Source organism: Hypomesus nipponensis, chromosome 3, assembly GCF_054491055.1.
Source record: "Hypomesus nipponensis isolate SF chromosome 3, ASM5449105v1, whole genome shotgun sequence".
Classification (NCBI taxonomy): domain Eukaryota; kingdom Metazoa; phylum Chordata; class Actinopteri; order Osmeriformes; family Osmeridae; genus Hypomesus; species Hypomesus nipponensis.
The window spans coordinates 2618194-2644077 of record NC_140363.1 but is presented as its reverse complement, the minus strand read 5'-3'; the positions used below and the strand labels follow the sequence as shown (position 1 = coordinate 2644077).

Sequence of the window (25884 nt, the reverse complement as noted above, 5' to 3'; positions counted from 1 at the left end):
TCTGGGTTTGTATGTGCATGTGTATTTTGCCTTCTCCCTCATTGTGTGACTGCTATTTAGAAGCTCTATTTCCAAACAGATAATCCCATGTGTCTTAGTCAATGTTTGTTTGTGTGTCTAAGCTGGATGGCTAGCGTGTGTCTATTGTGTGTCTGTAGATCCCAACCTCGGGGCCTATTGTCGCGAGCAGGTGTGACTCACTGACAAACACGCACACACACTGATCCTGTTTGTGAATGAGAGAGCACTATTTTGCCCCCCTCCCTCCTTTGGCCATTGGCTCCACTGACGTCACTGAACCTGCCTGCGTATAAAAGCTAACACAATAAGATCACTGCGTGTGCACGTCTGTGAGTGTAAATGTGTGCGTGGGTGTTTGTGTGTATGGGGGGGGGGGAGGTGTGTGTGCTGAAGATAAACGGACCTTTAGGGCTGATTCATGTGGGAGATGTTTGTGTAAAGTACAGTCTAATCTGATGTCCTGTAATGAGTCAGCGTGTGTGTGTTTGTGTGTCTTCTTACTGCAGTGGCGTTTTTCCTGTGCTCCACACATGGCCTATCATCAGCCTGGAGCTCACAGATATGGAAAAGACAGGAGGTCACAGTGGGGTGTGTGCGTGTGTGTGTGTGTGGGGGGGTTGTGGGGTCAGGGGAGTACCACTTATACCTCACATTTAAATTCATTTATATTCAGTCATTTAGCAGACGCTCTTATCCAGAGCGACTTACAGTAAGAACAGGGACATTGCCCCCGAGGCAAGTATGGTGAAGTGCCTTGCCCAAGGACACAACGTCATTTGGCAGGGCCAGGAATTGAACCAACAACCTTCTGATTAATATCCCGACTCCCTAACCGCTCAGCCATCTGACCCCATGGAGGGGAGGAGAGACCGAGGGGGCATCTCTGTGTAGCGGAGAAAAGGAGGAGGTGAGGGCAGAGTGTAGCCTAGGAGAGGACAGAGGAGTGAGAAGCAACTCAACGAGGGCGAGAGGAAGAGAGAGGAGACACCAGGAGAGAGTTACGGAAGGAGAAGGCAGGCTAGTGTAGGAAGCACCCACACGCTGTCGACACTCGCCCCTGTTGAAGTGGGTACGTGGCAGGCTGGTGCTACATGCCCGCTGGTGCCAAGGACAGAGGATCCAATTGGTGTGTGTGTGTGTGGGGGGGGGCGGCACTGCTGCAGTCAGACACACGGGCGATGAGGGCTCAGGGGGGTCTGGCTCACATGGGTACCATGGCAATGGAATACAAGGTCAGCTACAGGGCAGGGACTAGAGAGAGGAGGGAGAGGAGAGGGAGGGGGGGGGGTGGCCTGTGGTTGGTGTGTGTTGGGGACGGGGTCGGGAGGGGGGGGGTGGCCTGTGGTTGGTGTGTGTTGGGGAGGGGGTCGGGAGGGGGGGGGCGGAGGGGGGGGGGGCAGAGTAAAAGACAGTGTGGACAAGACAGCCTGAAAAGAGTGGACATCGGAGTGGGTGAGCGGGCCAGACAGGAGGGGAGATTTAGAGAAGGTTGAAGACGGAGGGATGAGCGGGAGGAGGGGGAGGGATGTAACGTTGGGTCGTTTGCGCGTGCGTGGGAGGGCTATTTAAGCCGCAGCGTGGCACATCCTAGCAGGCACCACCGCTGTGATGGACAGGGAGGGAGTTGCTCTCCCGTCTGGAAGCACCAAGCCTCTGCTCATCTTTATTTATGCCTCCTGTCTCCTCTATCCCGGCATGCCGTCTGTGCTCATCAACGCTGGCAGGACCTGTCTGGGGAGGTGGCAGATGGGGTCATGGCGGATGCACGCTTATCCGTCTCTGCCCATGTTCCAGTCCGTGCCAGCGCTGCCTGCTGGTCATCACACTGTGGGGGAGAGGATGGGGGTGTCCATGAGCAGGGTGTATCACTCCGGGGTGGGAGGGAGGGGAGGGGGAGGAGGGGAGGACGGTCGAGGGGAGGATGGAGAAGGGGAGGATGGTGGAGGAGAGGATGGTGGAGGGGAGAAGGGGAAAAGGGGAGGGGAGGAACGGAAAAGGGGAGGCGGGGAGTAGTACAGGACAAAGGGGGATGGAGGAGGGGAGAACTGAGAAGGGGTGAACTGAGGAGGGCAGGAGACAAACAAGCCTGTCTGTGTGGGAGAACAGGATATGGGAGGGGTGTATGTGTGTGTGTGTGTGGGGGGGGGGGGGGGGATTCATGGACTGTGCGAGGCTTATACCAAGGTCTAGTGTCTGGTAACCATAAATCCTGCCCTGGAAATTGCTCAGCCATACAGTCATGCCCTGTAAGCATTGTGGTGCCTCATGCACAGTCACATATAAGCACACACACACACACACACACACACACAGCCATGCTCCGCAGGCATTGTCATGCCACACACACACAGACACACATACAGCTACGCCCCGCAGGCATTGTTGTGTCGCACACACACAAACACACACAATCAAACACATGAGACTGACGTTGTCAAGATGATGTAACAGAAAGACGGAGAGAAATACAGACGGTCAAGCAGGCAGGCAGGCAGGCAGGTATGCAGGCAGGCAGGCAGGCAGGTATGCAGACCAACACTGGAAGGCTGCTGGACAGTGGCTCTACTTGGGTATAGTTTCACTGGTGTGTCCTGTCTGAGATCTTGGAGAGTATGAAACCACTTTTAATTAAGGGATATGTTCTCTGAGAAAAGTGGACATGGGAGAGAGAGAGAGAGAGAGAGAGAGAGAGAGAGAGACAGAGAGAGAGAGAGACAGAGAGAGAGAGAGAGAGAGAGAGAGAGAGAGAGAGAGAGAGAGAGAGAGAGAGAGAGAGAGAGAGAAAACAACAGTGTCATGGAGAAATCAAGACTCCATTTCCCCTGATTCAGGCCCTACTGTATGATGATGAGTTAGCTGCTTCCTGTCTGCAAGCCACTCAGAGTTAGGGCAAGTTGCCAGGTTGGGTTCTGAACAGGGCGGTATGCCAGGTTGGAGTGAATCAGGGCTATTAGCTGTATTAAAACTTCAAGTCTATGGGCAGCGGAGGTTCAATCAGGATATTAATCCTGTGGTGTGGCAAGGGCGGGGGCGGACTGCAGCCATTGGTTCAGTCACTGCTGATTAGACTGACAGCCAATTGGACAGGAATCTGGCTGCAGACAGGAAGTGATGTCAGTGGTTGATTGGATATTGATCAACAAAGGTAGACATGATAACGACTTGTTTGTTTACTCTCCTGCTGGTAGGGATGTGTGTGCTGCTTAGATCCTATTACAGCAGTCTAGAGTATTGGACCACTCTCTCTCTCTCTCTCTCTCTCTCTCTCTCTCTCTCTCTCATTATCTCCTTTCATTATCTCCTTTTCTCTCTCTCCCACTATCTTTGTCAGAACATATCCTCTGTCGACATTGCTATTGGATCCCATGCTTCAGGGTGTATGCTTGCAGTTGAAGCTTGTGAAGTCCTATCTGATCTTTATTGACAGTGTGATCTTATCTCCATCTTAATTTCTAGTACAGTATGTTAAAGGGAAAGCTTTAAAGCTCAATAGTCATGCCGCATCCCATAATGTAATGTCTGTCAGGTTTTATGTTTGTTTGTCATATACAGTAGTGTAGGCACCACACATTTCTTTACTAATCGTCTCGCAAACATATTTGCGACTGGGTACGCACATTCACCGTGTGGTTATCAATCAAACATGGTCAGTTCTGTCTAGGCATACTGTTAGCTCAATGTCTCTCACTGTGTGTCTATCTCATCATATATCTCTCTGTTCCCTATCTCCCTTCCTCTCTTTCTCACTTTTTCTATATATATCTCTCGACCTGTGTTTGTCTGTCTGTCAATTTATGTCTCTCTCTTTCCCTTTCTCTCTGTCTGTAAGTAAGACTTTAGTAAGTAAGACTTTATTTATATAGCACATTTTTATACAATAATTGCATCTCAAGGTGCTTTACATAAAATCTACAAAAACAGTAATACAAGTGATAAAAGTAATAGATCAAAACATATAACAAACCAGACAAGCCGCACTCTATCTGCGGTCTCTCGAATCCATCTTAGATCCAAGCTGCACTTGCAGTTTCCACACATATAACAACCCAGACAAGCCACACTCTGTGTCTCTCTATTTCTCTCTTTCTCTCTCTCTCCAGGACGTACAGACAGAGTATCAACTCTCACCCTCCTAATCCCATCTCCCTGTTCACTCCATCATCCTCATCTTTCCATCTAAATCTATCATTTTTTCTCATCCCTCCTTCCTAATGTATCCATCCTCCTCATCCCTTCCGACTCACCCGTCCATTCTACTCATCCCTATAAACTTGAACTGTCCGACTTTCTCAACCCTCTTTCCCCGTTTCTCCAACAGCATTTCTCCCCTTGTATCTTCTATACAACATCAAGGCTGTCACTTTCTTTGTACCAACAGCTTTGACTAGTCGACATTCTGCACACACACACACACACACACATACACACACACACACACACACACACGCACACACATGCACACACACTCTAAATGTAGTGACAATAGACCCCCTTCTGAACACTGTGGTTAAACAGCTGGGTAATTGCAGCTCTTTTAAGTGTTTGATGGCTCAGTGTTGTGTGTGTGTGTGTGTGCGTGCGTGTGTGCGTGCGTGTGTGGTGGGTAAATGAATGGTTTGTCACTCCACTTCACTGTAGTGGTTTGTGATCGTCCCGTTCTAGTGAGAGTGTAGGGAGAGAAAGAGCCAGATAGAATATGGAGGGAGAGAGAAACTGGTGCCATGTCTGCCCATTGGCACCAAAATACACTTGAGTCATGGGTAGTCAGTTTTATTTGACCAAGCCTTGGAATACTGAACATAGCAGTGTCTTAGGAAATGTGTCAGGAAGATTTTCAGTGCGCGACTCAGAAACTGTTTCAGGAAGTGCTGTTGGAAATGAATTTGCATAAAGTTTCATCTGGAGAGGCCTGGACCTGGCTGTGGTCTGATTTAATATCAAACAAAATACAAACGTTAGGGACTGACACTACAGTGCATGCACACACACACGCACGCACACACACACAAGGATGTACACGTACACACTTTTGAGCACACAAACACACACACACAAACAGAGGTGGCAATGATCCGTCATGTACTGGCAGCAAACTAATGAGCATGGTCACTATAGCAACGGGACTGTGGAGAAGAGGGTGTTAATTAGTTACTTCTTTATTCAGGTAGGCCCTTTCTGTGTGTGTGTCCAAGTGTGTGTGTGTATCTTTACTCCTATATTTACACATCACACAGCATGTAATACATATCTAACAGCAACTTCTGCTATCTCCCACAGATCCCTCAGTGTCCCAGAGAACTGCTAGGATGAAACTCCACTAACCAGAGAGAAGAGAGACAAAAAAGAGAGAGAGACCTTATCAGACCCCCAGGTCTCACCCCATCCTCCAGCAAAGGAACCCTACAGATTCCCAGTCCTCCACGACCCTCTCCTCCTCCTGAAAGAGAGAGAGAGAGAGAGAGAGAGAGAGAGAGAGAGAGAGAGAGAAAGAGAGAAAGAGAGAACTCCGGAAGCTTGTCACCCTCCTCGCCCCCCACCCCTGTCCTCAGTATGGCCTCAGGCCTGGTGGGTAAGCTGGACCCTCGGAGGGTCCAATGGGGTGCCGCCTGGCACACCTTCACCTCCAGGGTGCTGAGGACCAAGCCGGTGGAGTCCATGTTGGATTCGGGCTCGTCGGCCACCGGTGCCCACGGGACCAGGCTGGCCCGGGTCCTGTCCACGGTGGACCTGGTGTCGCTAGGCGTGGGCAGCTGCGTCGGCACGGGCATGTACGTGGTCTCCGGGCTGGTTGCCAAGGAGATGGCGGGGCCAGGGGTCATAGTGTCCTTCATTATTGCCGCGGTGGCCTCGATACTTTCGGGTGAGGCGCCGACTATTACAGTAACATGATTGTTGCATAGCTGTTGGATTTGAATCTGTTGGATTTTCTGTTCTGTTACTGTAAAGTTTCTGGTTGTGTCACACTGAAGGGCTTGTGTTCATGAACGTGACCAGGGGGTCTGTGGGAAAGCAGGGGAATGACGGCCACAAGCTGACTAGGGGTTGAGAACATTAAGGAGTGGCGAACACAGAGCAAGGTTCTGTCGTCATCATGATGATGAAGAAGAGCGGAAGGCCAGGAGACTAGGCCTGCCGCTGCCACTACACACGAAGAGCTGTCAGAGACTTCCTCAGGAAAGAGGCCGGGAGCTTGTGTTACTGTAACATACACATAATGTGTGTGTGTGTGTGTTCATATCTCCTCCCCTCACAGGAGTGTGTTATGCAGAGTTTGGGGTGCGTGTGCCAAAGACCACAGGCTCCGCCTACACCTACAGCTACGTGACGGTGGGCGAGTGTGTGGCCTTTTTCATTGGCTGGAACCTGATCCTGGAGTACCTGATTGGTACAGCCGCGGGGGCGTCGGCCCTCAGCAGCATGGCTGACTCGCTGGCCAATCACAGCATCAGCAACTTCATGACAACGCACATTGGGACACTCAATGGCCTAGGTGAGAGGAGAGGGATCAGTGCTTGTGTGTGTAAGTGCGTGTATGCATGTGTGTTTTGAAGATGAGTGTGTGTGTGTTGAACATGAGTGTGTGTGTGTGTGTGTGTGTATGTGTGTTGAACATGAGTGTGTGTGTGTTGAACATGAGTGTGTGTGTGTGTGTTGAACATGAGTGTGTGTGTGTTGAACATGCGTGTGTGTGTGTGTGTTGAACATGAGTGTGTGTGTGTGTGTTGAACATGGGTGTGTGTGTGTTGAACATGGGTGTGTGTGTGTGTGTTGAACATGGGTCTTACAGTATCTGAAGCTCAGATGCCATCAGCTCTGGCGTCCAGGTCAGTCAAGTCCTAGTGTGTGAAATCTGAAACATGCAGCCGTCATCTGATGAAGGACTGACTGACTCACTGGATGACTGACTGACTGACTGACTGACTGACTGACTGAATGACTGACTGACTGACTGACTGACTGACTGACTGACTGGATGACTGACTGGCTGACTGAATGGATGACTGACTGGATGACTGGCTGACTGACTGACTGACTGGCTGACTGACTGGCTGACTAGATGACTGACTGACTGACTGACTGACTGGCTGACTAGATGACTGACTGGATGACTGACTGGCTGACTGGATGACTGGATGACTGGATGACTGACTGGCTGACTGACTGACTGACTGACTGGATGACTGGATGACTGAATGGATGACTGACTGACTGACTGGATGACTGAATGGATGACTGGATGACTGACTGACTGACTGGCTGACTGAATGGATGACTGACTGACTGACTGGATGACTGACTGACTGACTGACTGGCTGACTGGATGACTGGATGACTGACTGACTGACTGGATGACTGGATGACTGGATGACTGACTGGCTGACTGACTGGCTGACTAGATGACTGACTGGATGACTGACTGGCTGACTGACTGACTGACTGGATGACTGGATGACTGGATGACTGACTGGCTGACTGACTGACTGACTGACTGGATGACTGGATGACTGGATGACTGACTGGCTGACTGACTGGATGACTGGATGACTGACTGGATGACTGACTGGCTGACTGACTGACTGGATGACTGGATGACTGGATGACTGACTGGCTGACTGACTGACTGGATGACTGACTGACTCACTGGCTGACTGACTGAACGACTGGATGACTGACTGGATGACTGACTGGCTAGATGGCTGGATAAATGACAGGCTGATTGATTGACTGACTGGTTGGCTGACTGACTGACCGACTGACTGATTAGGTGACTGACTGGAAGACTGACTGACTGTGTATTAATGTGTGCTTATAATATATTTGTGTGTGTGTATGACTGTGTGTGTATGACTGTGTGTGTCCCAGGTAAGGGAGAGCAGTCTTATCCCGATCTGCTGGCTTTGGTGATAGCCATCCTGGTGACTGTGATTGTGGCTCTGGGGGTGAAGAACTCTGTTGGCTTCAACAACATTCTCAATGTCATCAACCTCATGGTGTGGGTGTTCATCATGATCGCCGGAATGTTCTTTGTCGACGGAGCCAACTGGGACGATGGACGCTTCCTCCCCTTTGGGTGGTCAGGGGTACGGTCTCATGTGCACACACACACACACACACAAACACATACATGCATCCACATGCACATGAACAGGCAGGCAATCACACATATTGGTAACCATTCATTTACTCCTGTGTGTGTGTGTTTCTGATTGTGTGTGTGTGCTTGTGTGTGCAGGTGATGCAAGGAGCGGCCACCTGCTTCTATGCCTTCATCGGCTTCGACATCATCGCCACGACGGGCGAGGAGGCCAAGAGCCCCAACACCTCCATCCCCTACGCCATCACGGCCTCGCTCGTCACCTGCCTCACCGCCTATGTCTCTGTGAGGACGCACACACACGCACAGACATGAACCCCCACACACACACACACACACAGGCATGCACACAAACACACAAAGGCGCACATACACATGCCCACAAAGATGTCCACACACACAGAGGCATGCACAAACACACAAACACATGTACACACAGACACACACACACACACGTACTATATGCCTCATGAGAAACTGCCGTATGCCAGCGATACATGACATGTTATTCAGTGATATACAGTCCACACGCTGTCTCTGTCTCCTATCTCACCCTCCTCTCCTTCTTGTCTTTCATCTTTAATCATGAAGAGATCTGATAGGCCAGATGAGGGAGGAAGTAACTTGATCCCTTTCAAACCCCTCAAACTGTTATTTCTAAACGTTCCGGTCCTTTGTTTTACCTGTGTGTGTGTGTGTGTGTGTGTGAGTATGTCTCCTCTCCAGTCCCAGATCTGCTTAGATCAGCTGATTCTGCTTGAAGAACACACCCAAGTCTTTTGGGGTTGGCTGTTTCTATGGTTACCTAGTTATCAGTGGCCAATCAGCAGTGAGTTTGAGGAAGCCCTAGCTTATAGCCTTAGGCGGCGCCCATCCTCTGTTTATTAGTCTCTCTCTCTCTCTTTCTCTCTCTCACTCTCTTTCTCACTCACCCCTTTACCCAGTCTTCTCTCACCCACTCTATATGTCAATCTTTCTTTCCCCAACATATTATTGGCTCTTTGCTGTCGTGTCACTAACTACATTATTTTCTCACTTGCGTTTTCGATCTCTCTCTCTCTCTCTACCTCCCTCTCTCTCACTCACGCCATCCTTCATCACCTCTTCCTGTCTGTTTCTCTTTCCATTCCTCTTCTTGTCATCTTCCTAATATTTAGAATGTCTTTCCTTGAGGAAGGCTGTGTATGTACTCTCCTCCTCATGAGGGACCATCTCATAACAATGACTGGGATTGGTTAAGGTTTGATCTGTGCCAGTGTGACTCTCTGATTGGCTGACATGTCTGTGGGAGGATGATTCGATTTGCTCACATGATCTCTCCCTGTCAGTCACTGCTGGTCGTTTTGGTCTATTTGTATTCCTCCATAATCTCTCCATCCAAATCTCACAGCCCGTGCTCTTAATCTGACAGCTGGGCCTGCATGATTGTATACGTCTTACACATGGATGTCGCACACATATTCGTATCAGACAGACACACGCACACACAAGTGTGAGTTTGTTGAGAGACACAGGCAAGGGAATTGCAAGTGTGTGTGTGACTAAAAGTCTCTTTATTTTAGTTTGACCTTAACCGTGTACGTGTGTGTGTTCCTGTCTGTGAGTGTGTGCCCATGTGTGTGTGTGTGTCTAACCCATGTGCGTGCCTGTGTGTGTTTGCGTGTACGTTCTTATCTGTATGTGTGGTCTCCCAGGTGTCGGTGGTCCTGACTCTGATGGTGCCCTACAGTGAGATCGACGCTGACGCTCCTCTCATGGAGATGTTTGCCATGCACGGCTGTCTGTTTGCCAAGTACATCGTGGCTGTGGGCTCCATCGCTGGGCTGACTGTGTCCCTGCTGGGCTCCCTGTTCCCCATGCCCAGGGTCATCTACGCCATGGCCGGGGACGGCCTGCTCTTCAAGTCAGTGAACACGCACATGAACACACACATGAACACACACACATGAACACACACACATGAACACACACATAAACACACACACACATGAACACACACATAAACACACACACACATGAACACACACACACATATAAACACACACATAAACACACACACACATGAACACACACACACATATGAACACACACATGAGCACCCACACATGAACACACACATGAGCACACACACATATGAACACACACAAACACATGCACATATATAAACACACACATATAAACTAGGGTTGGGAATCTTTTGGTACCTCACGATTCAATAAAAAATCGATTCACAAACTGCTTTTTAGATTTTTTATCAAATTTCGATTCAAGATATGCTTACATTTGATTCCAGTTTGCTGTTTAATGTTACCTGTTTCTATTTGACAGTGATAGGCAGCTAAGTTTTTTTACATTTTTGAATCGATATGAATCGCTAGAAGACTGAATTGTGATTCAAATGCGAATCAATTTCCCCCCACCCCTAATATAAACACTCACGAACGCACACATATAAACACACACACATATAAACACACACACACACACATATAAACACACACACATATAAACACACACACATATAAACACACACACACACACATATAAACACACACACATATAAACACACACACATATAAACACACACACACACACATATAAACACACACACACACACATAAACTCACACACACACATTAATAAACGCACACACACACATTAATAAACGCACACACACAATTTCACAAGCACACAAACACACACGAACATGCACAACCACACACATTCATATACACTCACAGTATACAGTTTACAGAAACATAAACACACACGTGAACACACGCACTAAGTGCATGACAGCACTTTTCTAGGCACTACTGTAATTGAGACTTCATTGAAAGACTTTAGTTGAGTAAGTGAGATGTTATTACAGTATTGCACTGTAGTACTATTAGTTTTTTTCACCATCAATCAGCCACTGTAATCGAGATGTTGTTGTTGCTACATACTTATGAAATTGAGATACCTTTGTTGCACTGTATTTCCACTGTAGTATTACAGTATTACAGTATATACGTTTAGGGAGTCAGGTGGCTGAGCGGTGGGGAATCGGCTAGTAATCTGAAGGTCGCCGGTTGAGCCAAATGACGTTGTGTCCCTGTACTTACTGTAAGTCGCTCTGGTTAAGAGCGTCTGCTAAATTACTAAATGTAATGTAAATGTATTGAAGTAATGTAGTTCCACTGGAGTATTACAGTATTGTAGTCATGTAGTTCCACTGTAGTATTACAGAATTGTAATAATGTAGCTCCACTGTAGTATTACAGGATTGTAATAATGTAGCTCCACTGTAGTATTACAGGATTGTAATAATGTAGCTCCACTGTAGTATTACAGGATTGTAATAATGTAGCTCCACTGTAGTATTACAGGATTGTAATAATGTAGCTCCACTGTAGTATTACAGGATTGTAATAATGTAGCTCCACTGTAGTATTACAGTATTGTAATAATGTAGTACCACTGTAGTATTACAGGATTGTAGTAATGTAGCTCCTGTCAGAAATATTAATCCATTGAATCATTGTTATTACAGGATAATAGTTACATCTTCAATTTTCCCAACAGTTCCACTGTAGTATTACAGTCTTGCAGTAATGTCGTATTACTTTTGTTGACCATGTCTATTTTAAGATGTGATTGCTTTGTGATGCTGCTAGTAAATGCAGGCTTTTCTTTGACTCTGATCACCGAAACACTGTAGAATGAATCATTAGAACTCATGCTTAATCTTCTAATGTATTTTCTGTGTGCACTATCTGTGCTTTGCTTCGGTAAAAGCACCTGTGAAAGTGAATGAAATGAAAAAAATGAATCACTCCACACACACTCATGAACACACACAGTCTCACACACTCTGAAGAACACAGAGGCACACCACATGAACACCAGTGCGCACACACACACAGACTTTCTTGCCATAGTTTATGTTGTTAGGCTTGCTAATGTATTTATGTTCTTATATGTTGTTGTGTTTTGTGTGTGTGTGTGTGTCTCTGTGTGTGTGTCTGTGTGTGTGTCTCTGTGTTGGTGTGTGTGTGTGTCTGTGTGTGTGTCTCTGTGTGTGGGTGTGTCTCCGTGTGTGTGTCTCTGTGTGTGTGTCTCTGTGTGTGTCTCTGTGTGTGTCTCTGTGTGTGTGTCTCTGTGTGTGTCTCTGTGTGTGTGTCTGTGTGTGTGTCTCTCTGTGTGTGTCTCTGTGTGTGTCTCTGTGTGTGTCTCTGTGTGTGTGTGTCTCTGTGTGTGTGTGTCTCTGTGTGTGTGTGTCTCTGTGTGTGTGTGTAGGTTCCTGGCCAACGTGTCTCCCTACACAGAGACACCAGCAGTGGCGTGTGTTGTGTCAGGGTGTCTGGCTGCCCTGCTGTCTCTGCTGGTCAGTCTGAGAGACCTGATCGAGATGATGTCCATCGGCACCCTGCTGGCCTACACTCTGGTGAGACAGCCCCAGCCTTACACTGATCCCCTCACACACACCCTTAGAGAGGAGGACATACACTGACCTGGCCTAGTTCCTGGTCTGATCTAGTCTGATCTGGTCTGATGTGTTTGTGTGTGTGTTTAGGTTAGCCTGTGTGTGCTGCTGCTACGCTACCAGCCCGAGAGTGACATCCATGGCTTCGTCAACTTCCTGTCCGAGGAACAGAACAACAGGAAGAAGGAAGGTGTGCTGGCCGAGTGTGAGAAGGACGCCTGCTCACCAATCAGCGAAGCCGATGAGTATGGAGGCGTGGCCACCAACACCTGTGGAGCCAAAAACCTCCCGTCGCTAGGCGACAATGAGATGCTGATCGGCAAACCCGATAAGACCACGTACACGGCCAGCCACCCTAATTATGGCACGGTCGACATGACGACGGGCATCGAATCCGAGGAGTCGGAAACCGGGTTCTCGCGGCGGTTAAAGAAGCTCATTGGTCCACGTTACTACACTCTGAGGATCCGATTGGGTCTCCCGGGAAAGATGGACCGGCCCACCGTGGTCACGGGGAAGACGGTGACCGTGTGCGTTCTTCTGCTCTTTATCATCTTCTTCGTCTTCTGCTCCTTCATAATTTTTGGTAAGGAGACCAGCCCTGGAGGTTGGAATGGCCCAGGCTTTGTCTGTCACCACTGACTTCTGGTCTTCTGCATTCAAAATAACACTTGAATTGTTTCAAATGCTACATCTGTAAAATAAATAAAGTGTATGTTCGACTAAAGGGAAAGTAAAATCTCCTCCTCCTCTTCCTCCTCATCCTGCTCCTCCTGCTCCTCCTCCTCATTTCTAACTCCTCTTCCTCCTCCACGTCTACTTCCTCTCTAAAGGTGCGGGCTATATTGGTGAGGGTCGCTGGTGGGCGGTTCTCTTGCTAGTTTTCCTCATCATTTTCATCACCCTGCTGGTCGTCATCATCCTCCAGCAGCCGGAGAACCCAAAGCGCCTACCGTACATGGCCCCCTGTGTTCCTTTCGTCCCCGCCTCCGCCATGCTCGTCAACATCTACCTCATGCTCAAGCTGTCTGCCATCACCTGGATTCGTTTCGCCGTCTGGTGCCTTGTGGGTAAGAGAAACAGCCACCGTTTGATTGGATACTTTTCTTGCACTATGAGTCTACTACGTATTTTGCTACTTTTTATTCTACGTAACTACTACCAATAGTCTAGTACTACTACTACTACTTATCTAGTAGTCTTCTAATACTAGCTATTCTACTTATTCTACTACTTACCTGTACTACTTTCTTATTCTACTTTGTCTTCTACTAATTACTCCAACGACACCTTGTTTTGTCATGTTTTTAATGGTTTTCTTTTTTATTGTCACGCAATGTAAAATGAGCAAACTGACTGGACTCTTAGAACGTAGGAGCAGAAGATTCAGTGCATTTTTTCCCTCTTCCAGTGGGTTGGAGTTCTCTGGGGTGTTAGTTGCCATGTGAGTGGGATCGCAGGAGAACATTCTGGCTGCCTTTCTTCTCCCTGGGGAGAAGGAACCACACTCTGACTCAGTCTGAGTGGGAAGAGCATGTTTTATTTCCACGGACTGTTCAAGTGTGTGTGCTGGGGTATGGATACAGAAGGTCAAACAGTGTGTGTGTGTGTGTGTGTGTCTCCAGGTGTGCTTATCTACTTTGGCTACGGCATGTGGAACAGTACTCTGGAGATCTCAGCCAGGCAACAGGAGGTCCATGCTTCCACCTACCAGCGCTACGACCAGGGCGTGGACGAGGGATTCACCGGCTTCGACGACGACTTCTACCCCCCTACCAACGACACCTGGGGGGCCTCCGAGGGGGGATCTGGGCTGACTCCACCCCCTGCCAGCATGGCCGGAGTGGATGGGACGGCACCGAAAGGCGGGGCTAAGAGCATAGCCAATCATGGCCTGGCGGAGGAGGATCCGATGGATTTCTGAAGAGACTGACTTGATGTTGCCCTGAATGTACTGCCTGTTTGCTGCCTGGGGATGGTGTATGTGTGTGTGAGTGCACGTGAGTGTGTGTGTGATTTCACCTTTGGACTGGATTGTCAAATTTGGTTTGATTGGTGAATGTTTGGTTGTTCAGCAATGCCTGTTGTTGTCCACCCTGTCACAATGGTCCTCACAAAGTTGTCAGCAGGTCAAAGTTAGGATCGGTCCCATTCTCAGAGAGAGAAAGAGAGGAAGGAAGAAAGATAGAAAGTGTGTTTCGTTTACTGGCCATTTACTGGATCCTCTGAAACTCAAATGTCTTTGACAGAGTGTCAGCACAGTGTCTGTTTTTCCTAGATTCCTAGAAACAGACAGAGAGAGAAAGAGAAGGAGAGGCAAGAGAGAAAGGGGAGTGTGAAGGAGAAAGATGAGATGAGTCAGCAACCCTCTTCCTGTTTCAACACACACAGGAAGCTGTTAAAGCACTGAGCCCCGGGTCACTTCCTGTGTCCAGGTGTCTGATTTGCTGCTCTGCTCTGCTCTTCTTATCTATGATGGACAGAGACCAGCTGCATACACACACACACTGACACTGCTGAACAGGCCTATTTAAACAGTGGAACAGTACTGTTATAGAAGCTAATGCTCATAGTCTGTTCTATGGACTGATCATGTTTCTATGTGTGTGTGCGTGCATTCATGTGTGAGGGTGTGTGTGTGTCTATTGAAATAGTGACCAAATCGTCCAGTGAGACTCTAGTTAATTCTAATTCTAATTGGTTTGTGTTGTGTTTTTTCTTTCTTTCTTTCTCTTTCTTGCTCTCTCTCTCTTTTTCTCTCTCTCTCTTTCTTACCTGTCATACACACTGAATGAATGATATACTGTATGAGATGGGCATTGATGGGCACAAATAGTAATTGGACTTGGCTTGCAATAGTGCCTTTATGCGTGTGTGTGCGCGTGTGTGTGTACACTAATGGCAAAAATATAGATTTTGTGTAGCCATTATCCTTTTCCTCTTCCTATAAACATACATTTGTGTTGGTCTTACATTTTGGTCCAGGTAGTCCCTTAGTTAGCATATGCACACACACATATACACACTAGACACCCACACAACCTGCACCTGTCAGCTTTACCTTTCCAAAAATAGAGGTAAGAGAACAAAGAGAGAGAAAACAAAGAGAAGGGGAATGAGAGAGAGAGAGAGAGAGAGGGAGGGAGGGAGAGAAAGAGAGAGAGGGAGGGAGGGAGGGAGGGAGGGAGGGAGAGAAAGAGAGAGAGAGAGAGAGAAGGAGGGAGGGAGGGAGACAAAGAGAGACAAAGTGAGAGATAGAAGGAACTTTGAAGTGCTAACTGCATGGCTAGCTAATTGTCTGCTGTTCTGTGTGCCCTGTTCTTCTGTGTGGTTTTCTGTTGCCTATCCTCTCTGATTGGTTCCTCTCCTTCTCTTCTCCTCCTCTGCACCTCCTCCTCCTCTGTTACTTTTGCTTGTGGGATGTGGGTTGAATTCTGTGTGATCGTATCTTTCCAGTGCGCCCCATAGACTGTACTAGGAAACCCCTTGGCACTCCCATGCCCTCCCCATAACCTCTGTCCCCACCCCCCTTCCTCATCCCCCCCACCCCAGCCTCTAACCTCAGCCCAGCCCATATCCTCACCCCAGCCTCCAGCCCCTGCTGCTGCATTGGCCCCTCCTGGGGAAGCCTTACATGTCAAATGCACTAAACTGATGCCACGCTAGCCCTGACCCCTGACCCCTGCCTTCTAACCCCGACTCCAGTTTCCCCTTAAACTACACTTCCCAGAGTTCCCATTCCTGTTCAGGTATGGGCTTGCCTGTGTTATCCTGTGAATGATTGTATGAAGTTGTATGCCAATCCCTATATAATCCTCACATACTGTAGACAATCTCACAAACACACACACACATACACACATTCAGCTCAGCCAAAACATCCCTTCTACACATTCATAATTCAGCCAAAATGAACAAGGGCCATGGCCCTTGTGCCGAACTAGCTCTTTATCTTCTGTGTGTGTGTCTTTGCAAGTGTCTGTGTGAGGGATTGTTTGTGTGCATTTTTGTGTGTGCGCACATGTGTGCATGAGTGTCTGTGTGCATGCGTGTCTGCACAAGTTTGTGGCTGTGTGTGTGTTTGTGTGTGTGTGTGTTTGTGTGCGTGTGGTTCTGGTGTTTGTGCCTCCATGTGGTTGTTTGGTGACTGTAGCATGCTGTCGAGCATGAGGCTCTTATCCCAGCTGTTGTCTTTGCATGTGGTGACTGACCGCACAGGATACTATAGAACTCACTCCAACACCCAACCCCAAACCATCTGACCCTAAACCCCTGGCCCTGGGTGCCTAATGAACGTGTGACACGAGGGTACAGTTGGTGCAGCTTACCAGACATGAAAAAAAAGTTGCACGGACAGCTCCAAACCGAATTCAATCTCTGAGCTAAAGCCTAGCCCTATTGAAGCAACCCAAAACGCTGTGCTTTAACCAGGTCCACGTCTACGTCTAGAGTACCCAGGTGCATGTTGGACAGAGTGATACATGTAGCAAGCCTCGAGGAGGGGGTGAGGGTGGTCTGGGGGGTGACTCCATTACCATCAACCCCCCACCCCAACCTCCTCTACCACAGCCTCTGTTTACAAAGCAAGCCAAAGTCCCACAACCATCGTTTACTTTCTCAAAGACGAGCACCATGAGAACAGAGCAGCCACTGACCTGAGCGGGTTACAGAGCAACAGTGAGTTACGGTTAACCCTTCATGACCCCTGGTAAGGCGCTAGATTCCGTATGTTCATGATCCAGACCATTTGCGTGATCCTTTAGCTGACTAAGTTAACCTCTGGGTGTTTTCTGTAGTAGTTGAAGAAGCAGGCCCAGCAAACCTAATCTGACCCAGTAGACACTCCTGTGACGGATGCCTGACAGCATAGATAGAAGACGGTGAAACCGAAGAAACACTTTAACAAAGAAGGATTTTTCCATAGCTGTCTCCCAACCTCACGCGTTCAAAACGGGAAAGGCGGAGCCTCACCTGCTGTTTCCCTTCCTGTGTTGGCATCAACCACAGGGAAGTGTGACAGGAAGGTGTATATTTTTTAACAACTTCCATCTACCTAGAAGGATAAGGCTCAGTTTAAGATGTTTTCTTTTCTTTTTTGGGATCCAAGACCATTTATTCTACTCTATTAAACTGTCTAGAAATTAGGGCGGACTACTTTAGGTATATAAAAAAACTATTTTATTATAACTCGACAAAAAAAAAGACATTATCCAACTGACAATAACAAATGTTGCCACTATTGCTTTTAAAGCCCGCTACTATTTGTTACTTTAGTCTTGGGAGATGGTGTCGCCATGCTTCCCCTGTGCTTGTGTCCAGGCCTGGTGTGTCAGGGTGTCCAGCTTGTCAGCCATGTTGATGCTGGCTCTCTTTGCTGCCTGGATGTTCCTTTCTCCTCTGTATATTTGAGTACAAAGTTGTATGATGTAGTTGGGATTTGTTATGTTGATGTTTTCTATGGTTTCCTCCTTGTGTCTGATTCTCTGCTCCTTGGTGCACTTCTCTGCTGCGTTGTTGATATTGCCTTCCATGCAAAAATGAAAGTTATATTTATTGCAAATACCAAACTAAGGACTCCTGTTTTACCTTGCTGTGGCTGATTAATTGACTCAGGGATTTGAACACACTCGCATACACACGTACAGAATACACACAAAGACTCACACAATACACTCACACATTAGCACACATTTCAAGAGGGAAAATGAGACTGGGAGTGCGTAGGGAGGAATATGAGCAGGACAGCGTGTGACTGTGTTGTTAGGGGACATAATCTTCTGTTCTGGTGTATCCAGCACAAGGACACTGAGAGAACATTCTGGTAATGATGCATTGGCTGCTATCTGATTCTCTCTCTCACACACACACACACAGAGGTGGCTGTGCCACAGCTCGTTAAAAACAAACGCACACTTGTCCACGTCACCATCCTTTATCTACAGAGAGATAACCGACAGGTCCTGGAGCCAGATGGACTGAGCAGAGCACAGCCCAGGATTACAGAGTACATGACCCCCCCCCCCACACACACACCTCAACTTCCTGTGTATGTGGGTCAAATTTAAATTCGCCAGAGAAAGAGGGAGAAGGGAGGAAGGAGAAATAGAGATGGACATAGATGAAGGGACAGAGGGAGGAAAATTGAGTGGAGAGAGCAAGAGATAGAAACTGGCAGATGATCTTATCCTTTTCTTTTCAATCTTCACCAAGTAGTACCTCTGTTTCCACAAACACTGAACACACGCACGCCTGTCTTTATGTCGGAATTCTCATCTTTATTACATCAAACCAAACAACAGTACGTCAACGGAACAAGAATGGAACAACACTGGAACGACATTGATCACGCAGATCATAATAAATAACTGAGGCTAAGACTGCAGAGTTCCAGAGATGATAGCTGACGCAGAGAGGTGCTATGGTCTCTGAGCACCAGCGGGACCAAGGGCCAGGCTTGTGTACAAATCGGTCAAGGTCAGGACCCTGTTTCTGGTTAGCCAGATGAGACAGAATGGTTTCCCTCCCCGGTGAATACTCAGACATCCACACCTAAGCCAACTCTGCCTGATAGGCTGGTCCAATCTGATTGAAGACATATTGGCATGTGGTTCATATCCACTGCCAGGATGGTGAACTAAAATGTGGTGTCACAGAGTGCTAGCATTTTATAAGCTTTAGCATGTCTGGGGTCTGATTCAGTTTCTAATGATCCTGTCCTATTTACACAATTGTGAAATGCTCAAAGAAATATAACCGATTCATTACACTTAACGAACCCCAAAGTAAAAGGTACACATCTTTATGTTGAAAAAAATGCACATTAACATTGAAGAATATAAAATTGAAGAAAAAACGATTAAAAACAAAGCTCAGTTAAAAAGTCCAGCAGGGCAGGGCATGTTGGTAGGACCCCTGGTTTGTCTGCAGGCGTCACCTCGGACGCCTATCTAATTACTTAACCTGGGGTTGAGTCTGTGCCCCACCCCCCTGCAAAGGATGCTGGGAGATTAGCTCAGCTGTACAAAAACCATCCATTGTGGTTTGAAATAGAGCTTCCCAAATAAGTGTGTGTGTGTGTGTGTGTCTTGGCTAGTTGGCTAGGCTTGTCGTCGGCCTCAACCTCAGACGTGGGCACTCTTGGCATGGTTGGAGGAGGGGGGGGGCTGGTTTGGCCCCCCGTGTTTAGAGTAGTAGAAAGGTCCGTTGTCCTGGTAGGGGTGCTGGGACTCTGAGGAGCAGCAGGTGAGGAGGGAGCCCCCCAGCAGGCAGAGGGCAGCCCCCACCCAGCCGGCGTACAGGGAGAAGCCGAACGACATGAGGCCCTGCTCCTGGTGGGCTCCGATGGGGAACCACACGGTCGATATGATCCCACACATGGCTGGGGGGGTGGGGGGGGGGGGGGTAAAGAGGGGGGTGCATGGTTAGAGCACACCTACACCAAGCATTTGCAGACATGCACACACATGATGAGGGAGAGAGAGAGAGAGAGAGAGAGAGAGAGAGAGAGAGAGAGAGAGAGAGAGAGAGAGAGAGAGAGAGAGAAAGAGAGAGAGAGAGAGAGAGAGAGAGAGAGAGAGAGAAAGAAAAAAAAACATAAAATGCACTGTACACACAGACACTAACAAATTCTCACACAATCACATCGAATCAAACAGTCTTTGCATTTTGTGTTTCCCACTGTGAAGTAAATACAAATGGAGAGGATATAGATAGAAACGTGTCACACTTTTTTTACGTTGTTTTTTCATGGCCAGTGTGTGGGCTATAGATGTTGGAAAAAAGTCAGATATAAATAACGCGCACACATGCACACACACACCCTGTCACACACGCACACACACACGCTAGCAGAGGGGTAGGGCAACAGCTGAAGTTCCACTGTGAACGAGAACAGAGAGGGTGTGGAGGAGGTGGGAGGGGAGGAATGCACACTGGACTCAGAGGGTGGGGAGGATCCACTGACAGGAACTGTGTGTGTGTGTGTGTGTGTGTGAGTGTGTGTGTGTGTGTGTGAGTGTACACTGTGTTTATGTGTTTTTCCAAACACTCTAGGGAGGAAGACAGTTATTTTTTGTATCCTCTGCTCTCAGCGCCTCATAAGGACTAGAGCTGGGGGTCCAGGGTTTCAGCAAGGTAGTGCTGGTTCATGGGCTGGGCATGAGGTGTCGGTTTCCTGTCTGGGAGGTTAACACTCATCCAACGGCTAACTAACCTAGATTAGGTTCATATTATGAACAATTTATATACATACACGGAACAGAGTGCAAAGTATTACATCAGTGTGGAGTTAAGTTTTGAGTGTGCAATATTGTGTGGAGGGCAAAATAGTTTCAACAAGTTGTGGGTCTCGTCTCCAGAATTGTTAGGCTGTTTGGTCCACTAACAAGTTTAGTTTAGTTGGAAGCAAGGTTATGGGATCAGTTACCTGGTTTAGTAGCTAGGCTGAGGGGTCAGTTGCCTAGTTCAGTAGCTAAGCTGAGGGGGTCAGCTGTAAGTGGGTGGAGGGTTTCAGTGTCTTACCTACGAGGAGCAGCAGGACGCCCCCCAGGACAGAGCGCTTGTTCTTAGCGCTCTCCGGCTCTCCGCCTAGGTTGATGCAGGGCATGGACATGAGGACAAGACCCACCGCGGGCAGACCCAGGATAGAGCCCGTGATCATCAGAGCTCTCGACGTCTGGATGTATGCTGAACACACACATAAACACACACACACATTTTTACACAGACACACACACACATATACACAGAAACACATTCATATACACACACATGCACACACAGACAGACAAACACATACACACAAATACACTGAAAGAGTTAGGGCAATTTCTTTAAAGTGGTAAAATACAATGTTAATTTCTGTGGAGAGGAGAGAGAAGCTTCCAGCTACTAGTTTCTCTTTTATTGATAAAGATAAACGATTTTTGACAACACACAAAAAATAAAAACAAATTTGTTACAGTGCAGAAACATTTCTCCTACACAAGATGTTTAAATAAATTACTGGAAGAGAAGACTAAAGAGGACAAGAAGAGAAGTTTCTAGTCTAGGTTTACCTGGCAGCTCCAGGATTTGGGTCAGAGATATACAGTGGTACAGGGCTGTGGAGATGACGCACTCGGCCCATAGGCCTTTGGCTCCCAACTCGTCCATCTTCTTACAGGTGTTCATGCCGTATTTACACGTCACCACCCAGTCGTTGGTGGCCGTGGCGATCAGGATGCCCACCCAGCCAACGAAGCTGAGCAGAAAACCGCACATCTGAAGACAGGAGTTCGCCATGAGTCAAATAATCCCGGTTTAAAGTATGAAAAAAGAATCCCCCAAAAGCACCAAATACTAGTTCATGTAGATCAGTTGACTGCGTTTTGGCAGAGTATGCTGTAAAAGGCAGTATTGATTTTAGTGATGATATTCCAAAAGTGTTAATCCAATCTGAAAATGATCTCTCAATACAATAATTCCTTCAGTTTGTGGAAAACGCAACTTCTTAAGAATGAGAGAAGTGCTTCTACATGGGTTTTATATGGAAAAGTTATTTTGGAGGAAGACCACCCAAAAACGTCCAACCAATGGGATGCTTGGAAATAAAAACGAAAAATGTATTATCTCCTCCTTTGCCCTGTCCATGCCTCTGGCCCGACTCTTCTCTCATTATAGAACATTACTGCCACCTGTTGGCTTGTGGAGGTGAGTCAACAATTTCACACGATCAAATTTAACACCTTATATTGTTTTAAGGGATACCATGTCCCGCTACACAATTAATAAACGAGGAGCAGGCATACGGAGGTAAGTTTTCTGTCGAGTTGAGAGCTGTCTGGAGTTATGCAGTTGAATGCCACCTACCAGCCAATCAGAAACACCAGCAACCGCTCCCACCCCCCTCCAACTCCAAACGCAGTTGTACCCAAAAGTTGACAGGAATGGTAAACTCACGCTAAATGTGTTATACAATTTGAGAGCCCTGGATTAGCCTGATGATTTAATCCGTTCTCGCTATTACTGTAATTTAAGGCTCGATCCACTCCGGAAACCCTGAATCTATATTTCGACCAATTTAGATATATTTTATAACTTCATATACTTCATAACACCAAGGTTCATGATTACAATCTGTTTGCACATTTATCACTAATGACGCCACAATGATGCGGTTCTCCCTGCGGCCACTAGAGTGAGTCATAAGATTACATATTTAATTTTCGGGTGGCACTGGCATCGTGGCAGTCTTTACAGTTTTTTCCAATTGCTTAGACACAAAAATGTCACATAACACACCTCAGGAGATATACTGTTGCAACAGTAATTTCGACATTTCGACAAGAGCACAGGTGAAAACTACTATTATGTACTGTCTACAGTACAGTAAAATGTAGCTACAGCTATATGAACTACATCAGTAATTTTTATTGTACTTATTCACTGCAGTCCATGATTGAATAATGTACTGTATTTCATTTGCTGTATTCTGTCTTTTGTCTCCACAAATGTATTTGCTGTGTTTACAGACTACTATGTAGCCTACTACGTAAAGTATTTGATTTCAAATATGTTCAGATTTTCTGCACAAAATGCAACCTTTACGTAGATAATGTGGAGAGTACAGTACATATTTTCATCAGTGTGCAGTACTGGTCTTGTGTGTTGTGTTTGGTCAACATATTCATGTACTTGTACGTACTCTACTGGAACAATATCTACATTTACATTTATTCATTTAGCAGACGCTTTTATCCAAAGCGACTTCCAAGAGAGAGCTTTACAAAGTGCATAGGTCACTGATAATAACAACAAGATAGCCCCAAAGCATTGCGGTTAGCCAAAACAAGAAGTACACATTGTGAACAACCAAAAAATAAGTGCTAAAGGGAAGAAACCGTAAGAGCATGTAGTTAAGCAAGTTACAATTAAACAACACGAATCTCTAAGTACAAGTGTACCTGTAGGAAAGCAATATAAAAATAGGATGAACTAAAATAGAATACAACAGTTTAAATCAGCTACCACTAACCAACAAGAGCAACAGTCTAAGCAAGTCATTCAGATCCTTGAGGAAACTAGCATTGGGTTGAGCAAACCATTCCTAAGTACCGTTGTACTCCCGAAACAAGTGCGTCTTGAGCCTTCTCTTGAAGGTGGAGAGACAGTCTGTGTCTCTGATGGAGGTGGGGAGTTGATTCCACCACTGAGGGGCCAGGCAGGAGAAGAGCTTGTGTTGGGACCGGGCGGTTTTGAGCGGTGGGACCACCAGGCGGTTGTCTGAAGAAGACCGTAGGTGGCGGGTGGGGGTGTACGGTTGCAGGAGAGACTTGATGTAGTCGGGTGCAGTCCCGTTCACTGCACGGAAGGTCAGTACCAGGGTCTTAAATCTGATGCGGGCCGTTATGGGTAGCCAGTGGAGGGAGATGAGGAGCGGGGTAACGTGGGAGCGCCTGGGTAGGTTGTAGACCAGGCGGGCCGCCGCGTTCTGAATGCTCTGAAGAGGGCGGGTTGCGCATGCTGGGAGACCGGCGAGCAGCGAGTTGCAGTAGTCCAACTTGGAGAGGACAAGTGCTTGGACTAGCAGCTGGGTGGAGTGTTCAGACAGGTATCTCCTGATCTTCCGGATGTTGTAGAGGGTGAATCTACACGACCGGGAGACCGCAGCAATGTGGGCCGTGAGGGAGAGCTCGTCATCCATGGTAACTCCAAAGTTCCTGGCAGAGGATGAGGGGGTCACCGTCGCAGATCCCAGGGTGATTGAGAGGTCGTGGGAGATGGAGGGTTTAGCCGGGATGATGAGAAGTTCAGTTTTGGCAAGGTTCAGCTGGAGGTGGTGCTCGGTCATCCAGGCGGAGATGTCTGGAGGGAGGCCTCAATCCTAGCTGAGATCCCCGGATCGGTCGGGGGGAACGACAGGTACAGCTGGGTGTCGTCAGCGTAGCAGTGGTAGGAGAAGCCATGATGATTGTTCCAAGTGAGGTGGTGTACAGAGAGAAGAGGAGGGGTCCAAGGACGGAGCCCTGTGGGACACCAGTGGAGAGCTGGCGAGGGCCTGACAGTTTGCCTCCCCAGGAGACCTGGTAGGATCTTCCCGACAGGTAGGATGAGATCCACTGGAGTGCAGTGCCAGTGATGCCCATCTCAGAAAGTCTGGAGAGCAGGATCTGGTGGTTAACCATATCAAACACTGCAGAAAGGTCCAGCAGAATGATGACGGATGACCTCGAAGCCGCTCTGGCAGACTGGAGGGCAGTGGTGACTGAAAGGAGGGCAGTCTCTCTGACAAAATCAAGCAGGTTATATCATTAGAAAAGAATAGTTAGTGTAAAAGTGCTTTACATTTTGCACTACGGTGTGTAACTGGTTCAAACAAAGTCACATTTTATGAACCATGTGTGTGGCATTCGGTGACAGAAATGGGTTTTTATACATGATTGTATAGTTTTGAGCGAAGTGTTTCATTTTGCAAAAGATTGGAGGTGTTCTGCTACTTGTGTGTCTAGTTGTGTGAATCGTGTGTTGTGTTTTGACAAAGGGAGCCCTGTTTTCAAAATTGTGCTTAAGCAAGTGGAACAAAACTGTAAATGGAAGATCACCTCCGCCATTCATTTCCATCTGCAACATACGGCGGGGCTGTGATATGATAGGAGCAAGATGAGCAGTGACTCCACGACCCCCATCTTAAATGACGCCCTGATAAGACTTGATAACCGAAGCCAAACAGGCACCAGCAATTTAAATTAATTGAAGGGTGCATATTTTTACATGGGGTCCTCAATTCCTGCCATACCTCTGGCTGTAATAGATGAATCGACGTGTAGATGATACCAACTCTGTCATAAGAGATTAATTAACAATTCACAAATCTAAGAGGGGATGTCATCAAGCCTCCATGGTGATGGATGGAGGTGTGGAACTGAGCCCCTTTCCATGTCTAGATTTCACATCCCCTCCTAGTCCATTCCCATTCTAACATCCATCCCTCCCTCAACTCATGTGGTTCCATCTGGAACATCTGAACACATCTCCATCATGTTGATAAGTAGCTGTGACCACCCAGCCTTGTAAACACACACTATGACGCTCCGCTGCTCCTAACTCTCTCTCTCTGGCGTCCTCTGTAATACTCTCTATCTCCTACTGTCTCCGTGCTTCATTACTCTATCTTTGTCTGTCTCTCTGCATCTCTCTGTCTGTTTCTCTCTCTGTGTCTCTCGTTTTTTGTCTCCTCACTCATTTCATTAATCTAATGGAGGAGCCAGCTCTGGAGAACAGGCACAGAAGAGACACAGATGTTGCTTAGGGAGATGGAAAG

General features: G+C 47.4%; 2 protein-coding genes across 2 annotated transcripts; one reads left to right on the top strand and one right to left on the bottom strand.

Moving 5' to 3' along the window:
- Nucleotides 1–5571: 5571 nt before the first annotated feature.
- slc7a14a (solute carrier family 7 member 14a) lies at nucleotides 5572–15690 on the top strand. Its single transcript, XM_084683192.1, has 9 exons — nucleotides 5572–5881; nucleotides 6275–6511; nucleotides 7885–8102; nucleotides 8255–8401; nucleotides 9811–10019; nucleotides 12398–12545; nucleotides 12675–13170; nucleotides 13418–13654; nucleotides 14210–15690. Exons 1-9 carry the CDS (start codon nucleotides 5572–5574, stop codon nucleotides 14506–14508), a joined length of 2301 nt encoding a protein of 766 aa, XP_084539318.1. The 3' UTR covers nucleotides 14509–15690.
- Nucleotides 15691–18838: 3148 nt separating this feature from the next.
- cldn11a (claudin 11a) lies at nucleotides 18839–22069 on the bottom strand. Its single transcript, XM_084684260.1, has 3 exons — nucleotides 21641–22069; nucleotides 21105–21269; nucleotides 18839–19962 (listed from the first exon to the last, which is right to left on the bottom strand). The coding sequence occupies exons 1-3, from the start codon at nucleotides 21864–21866 to the stop codon at nucleotides 19706–19708; spliced, it is 648 nt and encodes a 215-aa protein (XP_084540386.1). The 5' UTR covers nucleotides 21867–22069; the 3' UTR covers nucleotides 18839–19705.
- Nucleotides 22070–25884: the final 3815 nt, after the last annotated feature.

Coding starts and splice junctions, on each gene's coding strand:
- cldn11a (XM_084684260.1), bottom strand. CDS start 21,866: ATGGCGAACTCCTGTCTTCAGATGTGCGGTTTTCTGCTCAGCTTCGTT. Junction 21,270..21,640: donor CCAAATCCTGGAGCTGCCAG/GTAAACCTAGAC, acceptor GTGTGTGTTCAG/CATACATCCAGACGTCGAGA. Junction 19,963..21,104: donor CGTCCTGCTGCTCCTCGTAG/GTAAGACACTGA, acceptor CCACCCCCCCAG/CCATGTGTGGGATCATATCG.
- slc7a14a (XM_084683192.1), top strand. CDS start 5,572: ATGGCCTCAGGCCTGGTGGGTAAGCTGGACCCTCGGAGGGTCCAATGG. Junction 10,020..12,397: donor GGGGACGGCCTGCTCTTCAA/GTCAGTGAACAC, acceptor GTGTGTGTGTAG/GTTCCTGGCCAACGTGTCTC. Junction 13,171..13,417: donor CTGCTCCTTCATAATTTTTG/GTAAGGAGACCA, acceptor TCCTCTCTAAAG/GTGCGGGCTATATTGGTGAG.